General features: G+C 47.1%; 1 protein-coding gene across 1 annotated transcript in view; it reads left to right on the forward strand.

Moving 5' to 3' along the window:
- Positions 1 to 11,429, forward strand: part of tbkbp1 (TBK1 binding protein 1) — a gene marked incomplete at both ends in the record, with an annotated part of 30,122 nt that extends 18,693 nt beyond the window's left edge. The window contains 5 exons of the mRNA XM_080020859.1: positions 229 to 431; positions 1,354 to 1,415; positions 8,566 to 8,678; positions 10,203 to 10,936; positions 11,301 to 11,429. Of these exons, the coding sequence (XP_079876985.1) occupies positions 229 to 431; positions 1,354 to 1,415; positions 8,566 to 8,678; positions 10,203 to 10,936; positions 11,301 to 11,429 (1,241 nt within the window). The remainder of the gene's footprint in view (positions 1 to 228; positions 432 to 1,353; positions 1,416 to 8,565; positions 8,679 to 10,202; positions 10,937 to 11,300) is intronic.
- Positions 11,430 to 11,730: the final 301 nt, after the last annotated feature.

An 11,730-nucleotide genomic window follows, 5' to 3' on the forward strand; every position in this document is an offset into this window, starting at 1 on the left:
GCGTGCGTGCGTGCGTGCGTGCGTGCGTGCTGTCCATTTATGTATTAATCATACACCTCCATTGCTCAGCAACACATAACTGGACTGCATGTTTGTGCGTATGTTATATTTTAACCGTCTCTCTCTCTCTTCTCTCTCTCTCTCTCTCTCTCTCTCTCTCTCTCGCTCTCTCTTTCCTTCCTTCATTTCTCTCGTCCTTCCTCTCCCTCCCCCTCTTTCTGCCCACAGTGCTGGATTGTCCGGCCCTGACGCTCCAAAGCTCCCGCAGTTTGGACGCGCTCTCGGACCTGAAGCTGCAGCGGTTGGAGGCGGAGCTAGAGGGGGCGCGGCACGAGGCGCAGGGGGCGTGTCAGCGGGAGGCGGAGATCAAGGCAGAGTGCGAGCGACTCAAGGAGGAGATGGAGCAGCTGCAAAGCAGCCAGAGAGACGGGGTCAGTGAGAGATAGATAGACAGATAGATACAAAGACAGATAGATAGACCGATAGCTGGACAGATAGGTGAACAGGTACATTTATTTTCAAACTACATTATTAACACTTATCTGTATATATACACATTTTTAACTGCACATTTTGTGTATGTGTATGTATCTGTATGTATGTGTGTGTGTGTGTGTGTGTGTGTGTGTATGTGTTTGTGTTTGTATACACACACACACACTGCAACATTTACATTCTTCTGGTGCATTCTTACGTTTTTTTATTTTTTGTTTCCATTTGCCATGCCAAACAATCTCAATATCAATCTCTTCGCATGAATTCAATTGAAACAAAAATTGTGATTGTTCACACATGCCCACTCACATCGGTATCAATCATGACACCACGATAAGCAGTCCTGTACCTTCTGCCCTGTGGTGGCACATGAACATCGCCGCAAAATGTCTTTGCTTGTTTTTTTGGGGGGGTTTTCTTTAAGCACGGCATGAGTAGTGAAACACAACAAGCTGTATGGTGTGGACTTGTTATGATCGTTGTCACATATATGAAGAAGAAGAGGGAAACGAAAAAGAAAACGAAAACACATGCCTTCTCAACTCGTAAAGGCATGCCGTAAAAAAAAAAAGGGGGAGGGTTGAATTTTTGATGTGTGTAATTTTGTGACAGATACACACACACACACACACACACACGCACACACACGCACATTAGACAAACACATAGTTGCAGAGTTACAGTAATACTCACCGGTGACAAAGGCCTGTTGAACCTGCCCCGAACCCACCCACGCCCCCCATCCCTGATCTCCCCCCTGGTTCTGCTGGAACACGGCGTCTCGTTCGGCTCGCGCTGTCACATTTTGTCCAGTATAGCACCTGCATGCTAATCTAATTTCACGCTCTACTTCGGCAGGAAATGACTTCGTCGTGTGAGCAGTGCGATGTGGAGTGGATAAAGAAGGTTGGAGATGAGCAGTAAGTGACAAACGCTGGACCGCTGGTCCGGGGGAGGGGACACAATGGGTGGGAGGGAGGGAGGGAGGGAAAATGGTGGGAAGAATGGGAGGAAAGAAAGACGGATGGGAGGAGGAATGGAGGGAAGGAAAGAAGGATAGAAGGAAGGTAGAATGGAGGGAAGGTCGGAAGGAAGAAAAGAAGGAATGATGGAATGAAAGAAAGAAGGACGAAAGGAAGGACGGAATGGAGATAAGAAGAACGCAAGGAAGGTGTGAGGAAAGAACCAATGGAGAAAGGGGAGAAGTAGAGAATAAATTCAGAGAGGAAGGAAAGGGGGAAGGTAGGAGAAGGGAAAGATGGAGGACGCAACCAAGGGAAATATCGAAGAGGGAGGAAAGAAGGCGAGAAAAAGGAAGGATGGTAGTGAATGTGACGGGGAGGAGGATGGTGGAGAGGACTGTGGCAGGGGAGATGGAGTGATGAGACACGAGAGAAGAGAGGAAGGATCCTCGGGGGAATGAGGTAACGTCTCCTCCCTCTCCTCCGCCCGCCGGGCCCGGGCCTGAATTAATCCACAGCTACACCAGCCTGTCTGTACAGTACGGGTGTTTTCTGATGAGATCGTTGTTTTTTTTTGTTTTGTTTTGTTTTGTTTTGTTTTTTTCCTGCTGACACATTTATTTTACTATTTTTTATTCCCTATTATTTTGCAATGCTGTTTCTGCTGTCGATACAGAACAAGAGGTGAGAGGTTGAAATGAGCGATAGGGGGCAGTGTAGGCTCATTGGAAGTGCAAACAAAACTTCTCGCTTTGCATTTACATACAGTATGTGGGCAATTAATTTTTATTTAATTTAATTTTACCTTTTTTTTTTTTTTTTTTTTAACAAGTTCTTACCAAAGATCTCAGAGACCTGGAAACAATCTAATAGTGTGAAAGTGATTAGGTCTCCTATATCACATAATATCTGCATACAACATCATCTAAAACCGGCATAGAAGTCTCTGAAGCAAGATGTTTTTTTGGAAGTAAAGGAAAAACAAGACTTAGAAAATCCGAAACAAAATAAAAATCCAGTTTGTGCCTCGTCTATTTTGAGACCATCTATGTGCGGCTGTGTCACTCCGCGTCGGTGCTCTTTCCAAGTGGTAGTTTAGAGTTTACAGTACAGAGTGATGGTTAGCAGGTAGGCTCCAGTCTTCATAGATAGATAGATAGACAGACAGACAGACAGACAGACAGATAGATGATTTATTCCCGGAGGAAATTTTGGAATCTCACATCAAATAAAGGCAATAATAATAACAACATAATAAGAACACAAATTATATGAGAAAATGGCAACATGCAAACAAAAAATAAACCTGACGATCACTTGAAATAACTGTAAATACTAAAGAGTAAAACTGAAGATGAATTTGAGGATAGAGAATGTACAATAAACCCAAATATAAGAAGACAAGATAAATAATAAAGAATAAAAAATAAGTGAAAACCTAGAATTACCAAAAACAAAACAAAATAAAAAATAAAGCCTAAAAATCAACATAAAAGCAAGAATAACTGGCAATATACACTAACTTATTATTAACTAGAAGAGATTGACAGACAGACAGACAGATAGATAGATAGATAGATAGACAGATAGATAGATAGATAGATAGATAGATAGATAGATAGATAGATGGACACTTTATTCATCCTCATGTGAAACTGCAATGGTCTCAGCAACTCTCATCAAAACGGAAGCAAAATAATAACAATGTAAAAAAAAGAAAATACAATTAAAATAAAATACAAATGAAAAAAAATGAAAAAGCAATACATGCAAAAATTGGAGAATATACAATAAACCGTTTACATAAACACACAGTACAATATTGCAATATACACTAAACCTGGTGATAAACAACAGATATAACCTAAAAATAATGAATTATCTCTTTGCCCAAAAATAAAATATACAATTCTATACAATAACAATACACAAAACAAATCGGCATCAAACCGAAACACACACGTCTATTAACAAATGCACATTCTGGTGGTTGAAGAAAGGTTGTTTTTTTTGTCTTTCCAGCTTAGAGTGAAGAATGGAAACCGCATGCATCATTGATTGCGCTTTAAAAAAAAAACAAAAAAAACAGCAAAGTTCATCCCTCATCCCTCATTCTCCTTTCCAGTTTTCTGTGGGTTCCATGACTCTATGTGAGGAGTTGCAGATTGGAAGAAAGAAAGAAAATTAAAAAAAATTAAAAAAATAAAAAAAAAACACCGACGTCGGCAAGTGCCGCCCCCACACACAGCGACAACCCCAGTCGGGTTTCGGTGGGTTGTGAAGTGAAAGTAAATCAGCTTTTTCCTCTTGGTTTTAGTCAACAGAAGGCCCGCTAGGCCTGTTTTCTGTGCTTTGCCTTTCTTTCTTGTAATTGCATCGTCTTTTTGTAAAACACACACAAAATCGTAGACGAGCCCTTGTACCAGAAATCGTTGTAGCGGGATGGTCGTCGAGTGAGAGCGGAAAATGTGCAACATATTCAGTGACGACAGGCGGGAGATATTTTTCCAGATGTTTTTTCTGCCGTTTACCAGGCTTGCGTGGCAGGTTGGGAGTGCGTCTCCCGTTACTGTGGAAATGTCCTTATTTCCCCCTCGTCGTTGGTTCAATTAACTTCTACCTCTCTCTCTATATTTAAAGACGCTGTGCCACAGCCAGACTAAATCGAGCGCCGCCATTCCATTTTTCATGAATAATTGAGTGATCCGGTGTTTGACCTCCTGGGCCCTCCCCAAAAATAAAACCGCAAGGATTTTTGATGACCGGAACGAAGCCCTCCTCTGTGCTGGAGTCTCATTGGGGTTTGGGGTAAAGTTTTCAGATTTCTATATATAGAAAATCGAAACACATATACATATAAAGACACTTTTCCAGGATCGCTTTTACGACATAAACTATACATGGGAAATGTAAATTAAAGTTAATTTACATTTAACTTAATAATTGTAGCTGACATCAAGATTAATATTAATAATATATTATTTGTTTTGCATTGAAGTCCTTGAAAATGGAAAAAAAAATAGTGCTTAAAAGAGTACTTGAAAGTTCTTAAATTTCCAGAATGAGCACCGTAGAATGTACTTTCTATTATCACACATGTTTGATATGTGACCATTTCAGATTTCTTTCTATTTTGCAATATTATTTGCATTATCAGATATAAGACCCTGTTGTATCCTGGTGTCCGACCAATATCATATACTTATATCAGGGTGTCCCTTTTTCCAAATAATACATTGCATCCTTTGTCTCAAGGCAGGATTAGAGCCACTGACCAAAAAAAAAAAAAAATGAGAACACGCGAAATTCATATTGTGATTTCCAATGGTCGAAAGGATCAAAGTACAAGGACTTTAATGTTACTGTACCTTCGTACATTTTCAAGTATTTGAATTAAGTTTATTCTGTTTTGGACACTTGCACTTTTACTCCATTACACTTTCAAAGCAAATATCTAAACTTTGTACTCTACTATATTTCTAACACAATCATGTTTTTATGTTAAAATAAATAAAAAAATAAAAAATCTGGATCTATATTTATATTTTTATATCTTTGTAAATTACTATGACACAATCTATACTGTTTTTATTTACTGTTATATTTTGAGCACTCATCTGCAGAAAAAAGATGCAGTAGCAATCTATGCGGCATAATTGGCTCAATTCTCTCATTAATGATTCTACTTTAAATATTTGAAGTATTTAAGTTTAGGTACTTAGTAAGGGTAGCACTTCTTTCATTATCACTGCTTTCCACTACATTTCTGCATTAAAGTCTTTCCAAACCTAAACCTTGAACCAGGCACAGCGACTTAAAAAAAAAAAAAAAAAAAAAGCCCCGCTGTCACGCGGTAACCGAGGGGAAGTGTTTTCACACTTCCCCTCGGTTACCGCGGCCCCCTCTTGGCCTCCTGTCATCGGGTGTGCCGGGGAACTGGGGGCCCGGCGCGGGGACCGCTTGACAGCTCGGGCGCCCCGCGAAAACCCGTCCGAATCCAGAAAAGCAGAAGCGGAGCGAGCGACAGGGTGTGAAGAGTCCTCACCGCTATCTGATGGCTGCTTCACACCTGTCCCCTGGGACCCCCACCCCTCAACCACCACCCAGCCTCCCCTCCGGGGGATTGAATAGCTTGTCGTTTTTTTTTGTTTTTGTTTTTTTTCTTCAAAAGGCCTAAAGCGAGCGAGTACATTTTGCGCGTTTGCTACTGCTGTCGTCGCCGGCCCGCGTCCAAGGAAAGCTCCGCTCCCGCCGGCGGCGGCGGTGGCGGCGCAGGGAAAGAGGGGAGCTCCGTCGCTCGGGGCCCCGCCGGCAGCTGCGGGGAGTCTGCTGTGTCTAAAGCCTGATCCGAGGTCGGGCTCGGCGCACACGCGTGCCTGATCGATTCACCGACATGAATCTTCCGTCGCTCCCCGGAGGCCATTCAAGATTAAAGAGGTTTATTCGTCGCGTACATGTCCATACTTTCATGCGTGTATGCAGTGAGATGGCTGAAGGAGCAGTCCCGTCGTCACGTTCACTCAGAGGGAGACGTCTCTACAGGTGTCTTATAGCCATAGGAATACATCTTTCTCCCTCCCTCCCTCTCTCTCCTTCTCCCTCATGTGGAAAAAAATATATGTATTTTCAAATGAATTAAGTGACGACATTTTCACGTCCGGGTGCCAGCTCACAGCGATTTATTCTGGATTTTCACGAAGTCCGAAGCCAGGGCTTGCGTTTGGGCTGGTTTGGGCGTCGGTCGAAAGGTCAGATGAAGGGGTTCTGATATCTCTGTCTGAGTCATAGCAAGACGCTCCAATAAGAGCTCTGCTTATGAGTCGCCGGTTATTTTATTTTTCTGTATCAATTTTTTTCCCCCTTTCAACAGAATGCACGTCCTGCACACCCTTCATAATGAGTTGTTTGTTATTCATATCCGTGGTTATACGGTGGTTGTAACATAGCTCTCGACAGGTGTGATCAATTTGATTTTGCCACGGGACGCAACCTGTTTTCTTTTAATTTTTTTTTATTATTTATTTTTCTCCCTTTTTTTATCTTAAGAAATTCCCTCCTCCCCTCCGAGCGTCGTCGCGACGTGGCCCAAACAGGAACTTAAGTCGAACTTAAGGAGTGGGCAGGAACCCCGCTCTTAATTCGACGCGTAGGCGCGGTGTTCTCGGCTCCGTCCTCGTCCCTGCGTACAGTTAGAATCCACACTGTGCGCATGAGGGGTTTTTTTTGTTTTTTTTCTGACATTTTTTATCTGCCACCATCTACGAAATAAGGAATGAGCTGAGTCAGGTTCTCATCAAGAGAGACGGGTTTTGTTAAATTGGTTTTAGAGCGTCTGATTAGGTCTGTTATCAGATTGGAGACAACAGTAATATATATATGGCAACAACCATATACTACTCATCAGCCACATCCCCTGTGTGGCTTTTTGATTGTAAAATGTTTCCCTTTCTGCCGAAATGCTGATAAATGGCTTTTCAGTCCTGCAGGGTTTCTCTAATGGTATTTATCTGCTGTCATATTATCCATTAATTATAAGGTGGACATGAAAAGCACACGATTAGGTTTGTCGTTATCGCCCGAACAAAACACACATTTTGGTCACGTTAGTTCATGTATCCCCCCCCCCCCCCCCCCGGTGGAGATAAAACGTTAGTTTCCATGGAGATCTGCGGCTCGTGCCTTAACCAGCGCCCGTGTCCTTTCGGAAACCGAGTCGGGCAGAAGTCGGAGTTTGAAGGGATCCGCTTGAAAGGGCGAAGTGGGGAAGTTGTGTCTGGGGTTGCGATCCGCCTCGCGCCGTATCGACCCGCTGCGTCTCTTAAAATAGCCGGTTAAGGACGAGGATAACTCGTTGCCATGGTTTAAGACCAAAAAAAAAAAAAAAAGAAACACCGGTGAGTAATGGTTGACGGTTCCGGAAATAGAAATGCATTGTCATTACGCCCCCGCCACCCGAGAGAGACGTGGCGCGTCTCGCACAGAGCGGTGTGATATCTTTTTTTTTTTTTTTTATGCTGCTAAATGATGCGCCGCCGTTGGCACCCTAAAAATATAGCGTCTCCCGATCGGAAGCGCTCGTTTCCCTGACGTCCCCGAGCCGATCGCCGGAGGAGCCAGGAGCACAAACAACGGCTACCCACGTGGGATGGGGATGGCTGCCGCTGCACGCGCTTGAGTGGGCCGGTCACAGTCGGGTCGGGGCAGGATTCTCAATGTCGCCGCTGTCATGTAAACACCTTTCCCCGGTCATGGGTTAAGCTCCAAACAGGCGCCAGCGTGGCCCGGGGAACAGAGCCGGATTCCTCCGCAGTGGGCTCCGTCGATGGCGGCGCGTAAAACGGTGCATCCGAAAGCCAAAGCCCCGGTGCCGGACCCGGAAAGGGTTTGCGCCGGCGGTTATACAACGGGCGCCGGGGCAACCGCCGCTCGACGCGCCCGCTTTTGGTTTGGGAAGGCGGGAGGGCGCTTCTGTGTGGGGTGTGGCGAGCGGGATGAGAACGGTGAGATATCTGTGACGGGCGCGAGAACCCAAAGTGGAGACGTATTGGTCTATAAGTATTGTAGACGGAGGTTTTTTTTCCCGGACGGTGGCGCAAGCACTTCCTGGAGGTAACCCAGCGACGCCACTCGCCGGGAAAACACAGACTTTTCAGTCGTTGCATTAATAAAAAAGAATTAATCGCATTATTACCTTAACCCCAATATCGTAAACGCAGTGTTTGCGTCTCTGAATTTCTTGTTCTTTCTTGAGTTTAAATAACTGAGGTCAATCACAGCTTGATTCACACTTTGAGCTTAATCACCAAAATGCAAAATCATGAGCTTGGGAAATTTACAAGTGTACCATGTATGTACCCACACACGCCTGGAGCCGTCAAGCATCAACAATAAAAGTGCTTGGAAAGTACGTTCCCTGGGCGTTCGACTTTTTCATCGGTAGTACCTGGCTGGTGGAGGAATATGCACCATTTAATTAATATCATTGAATCGTTAGTCCTATTATCATCACGCAGACAGCGGGGAACTGTAATTATAATGATTATATGATCTCTCTCCCTCTCTCCCTCTCTCTCCCTCTCTCTCTCTCTCCCTCGCTCCCTCTCGCCAGGGTGAATTTGGCTCTGGCCTACACGGAGCTCACGGAGGAGCTCGGACGCCTCCAAGCCCTGAGCGCCAAGCAGACGGAGATCCTGAGAGCGTCACAGGAGCCGGCCAGCCCAGGTCGGCACCGCCGCGCTTCCAATATGTCGATACAGTGGCGACATTCCCAGCAAAATAACGGCAAGCTATATATAGTATCATGTTATATAAGATGATTACAAAGTGTATGAGGGACTAACTGCAATGGTCAATGGCTACTCCATTCACAGCGTTGTCTTTCAAGGTACCGCTTCACTGGATAATTATAGCTTTGGTTAAAAATCACATTCTCTGATATAGATATTACGCGTGCGGTACGCGGCAACACCAGAAAAATGAAAACAATTTAAAAAAAAGCATTTTCTTGCGTTACCTGAATCCGCAAACATGAGTATTGTGCCTTAATGACCGAAGTAAAAAATAAAATAAAGAAAATAAATAAGTGACGCCTCCCCTGAGGCCGACCGTGAGCCACAAAGCAAGCCAGCTCAGCGGGGAGAGGGCGGCCCTCGTAGAAATTGCCGAAATAATCGTCGAGAGAGTGTTGTCGACGAGTTCCTGTGAGGGGTTCACTACGAGAGGAAGCTTGGGTTGGATACTCCCAACCGGTGGTTTCTTCTCTTTCTCTGTCAGGGCCTAGTTAGAGAGTGTGAGAAGGTACAATAGACTGGTGTCTCTTCTCAACGCCCTAACCACACGCCCATAAATGATGCTTCCTCTTCGATATGGCGAGCGGAGCTCAACATTGAAGTGGTGACTTAAGGAGGACACGTTCCAGCTGCTTTGCATCCAAAATATTATTCTGTAATTCAAAGAAACGCTCGGTATGGTGTGTGCGCGTGGGTTTTTGGTACATAAGTAGAAGTCATCAGTGTTTATTGATCTACACAGGCACTACACTTTTGGTGTTTTCTTTTCCGATTATACCCTTATTATACATCTAATACAGCAAAGGGGCGTCAGGTCGTGGATTAAATAAAACCTTGCGTTGCTTTTATCCTTCGCGTGGTGGGATTAAAAAAAAACAAAAAAACAAAAAAAACAGAACCAGCGCTCGCAGTGTTTTTTTTTGTTTTTTTTCTTAACCGTTTTGCGGAAGCCTAAACGGGGTGTTTAACGCCTGCGATGCGTCCATCACACCAAAGAGTGGGGGCGCCCAATCTGAAGGCGCGGCACCTCCGTCTCCGTTTGGTGCTTTAAAGCTCTATCAGCAGCGAGGCCGAGGTGCACGACCCGTCTTTGTGGAAGTACTTAAGACAATATGGCCCAATTTTAATATGGTTTCCCCACGGTCCACAAAGTCCCCACGTTCCGTCCTAATTGGTCCGTTCTTGTCTTTGTGGATGCAGACTCGTTTTAAGTTATTTTGACATAATGCACTAACAACATATGAGCAATAATAACTTACAAAAAAATATATATATATACTATTTTTATTGTGCGTTATCATGCACTTAAATTCCAGGCTGCTCCGGTGGTCGACGTCTGCTTTGATTGTCAGATCAGTGAATAAATGTCGATGTGATAAATGTAATTGGTCCCTGTGTGGGTGCGTCCGGTTGGAGTCAAAGCTGCTGTTTTTAACCTGCCTCCTTCTCCCCTCAGTCCAGCGCCACTCCCCCATCCACCACCAGCGCCACTCCCCGGCGTCCCCGCGCCACTCGCCCATCCCACAGCGCCACTCCCCGGTGGCTCCCCCTCCTCCCCCGCACCACTCCCCCATCGCTCAGAGACGCTCCCCGGCGCCGCAGCGCCTCTCCCCGGACATGCACCGCCGCTCGCCGCTGCTGGACGTCGCCAACGGGCCGGCCTCCTACTCCTGCCGGCCGCCCAGCCACCACCTCAGGGCCAGCTTCCAGGGCCGCCGCAGCTACTCGGAGGTGGCGGACCCCTCGGCCTACCAGCGCCCGCCCCGCTTCACCCTGGACCCCGTCTCCACCCTGCCCAAACCCCGGCCCTACGTGGAGGGCTACCCCAAGCAGCAGCCCCAGCGCGGAGGCCCCCCGTCCCCGCACCACGGCGGCGACGGGGGCCTCCACCCCAGGGAGATGCCCTTCCCACTGTCCGAGATCTCCCACCTGCGCTTCGAGCCGCCGCCTCCGTCCACGCCCGCGCCCCGCCCGCCGCAGTCGTCCGAGGACGAGGAGGAGTGGACCTGCCCGCACCCCATCAGCCCGCCGCACACGCTGGGGATCCCCTCGTCCGCCGTGCCCGGCGGCGTCATGAGGGGCCCCGCCTCGTGCTCGGCCTTCCCCATCCCCCAGCGGCCGAACACCCTCAGCTGCCACACGCCGGGCTTTCTGTCCGCAGAGCACGCTCAGTCCTGGCCGTCAATCAACGTGAGTGACGTGGAGCATGAAATGTGGATCAGGATGGGCGGTAAATCGTAACCCAGATGCACCGATGCACAGCTTTTTGAAACAGTTTCTCAGTTTTTGATTCTGCCAAAGTCCATTCACCAGAAATGTTGCTGTATTTATTCATGTACCGTGTGCCGTTCACACCTCGGTCACGCCGGGAATTGATCACTAAATGAACATTCTCTTCTCCCGTATCAGCCGCGACCCTACAGCAGACACATTAGAAGATCGTAGCCGTTACTGAGCACCACGTGCTCGTAATCTTCCAGCCTTAAAATGTTGCGGTGTGTGATTGTGGGCGCCGGATGTCTGACGGTTGTCCCCCTCTGCCGTTCCTCCGCAGCTCTGGATGGAGACGGAGGAGAGCGACATGCGGAGCTGCCCGCTGTGCCAGCTCATCTTCCCCGTGGGCTACCCCGATGATGCCCTCATCAAGCACATCGACTCCCACCTGGAGAACAGCAAGATTTGATTCCCGCGGCGATTTGGGCGGCGCCCAAACCCGGGCGCTGCGTCGCGGGAAACCAGACGCCGCGCTCGCGTCAGAGAAGCCGGGAAAGGACGGGGCCGAACTCTGCGGAGTCACCGACCCTGCGCCCCGGGGACGCGCGGGGGTGGACGGCGGGGTGGCCCGACCCGCCGGTGACTCGGGACGCCGTCTCTTCTCCCACCTCCGGTTGCAACCCGTTCCGTGTCGCCGTTTCATCCCGCGGTGCGGCTCCGCGTGTTTGGTCTTCTCACGAGGTGAGAACGGGGGTGGGTGGTGTGACTCA

The sequence above is a fragment of the Zeus faber genome, assembly GCF_960531495.2.
Source record: "Zeus faber genome assembly, chromosome: 20".
NCBI classification, from domain to species: Eukaryota; Metazoa; Chordata; class Actinopteri; order Zeiformes; family Zeidae; genus Zeus; species Zeus faber.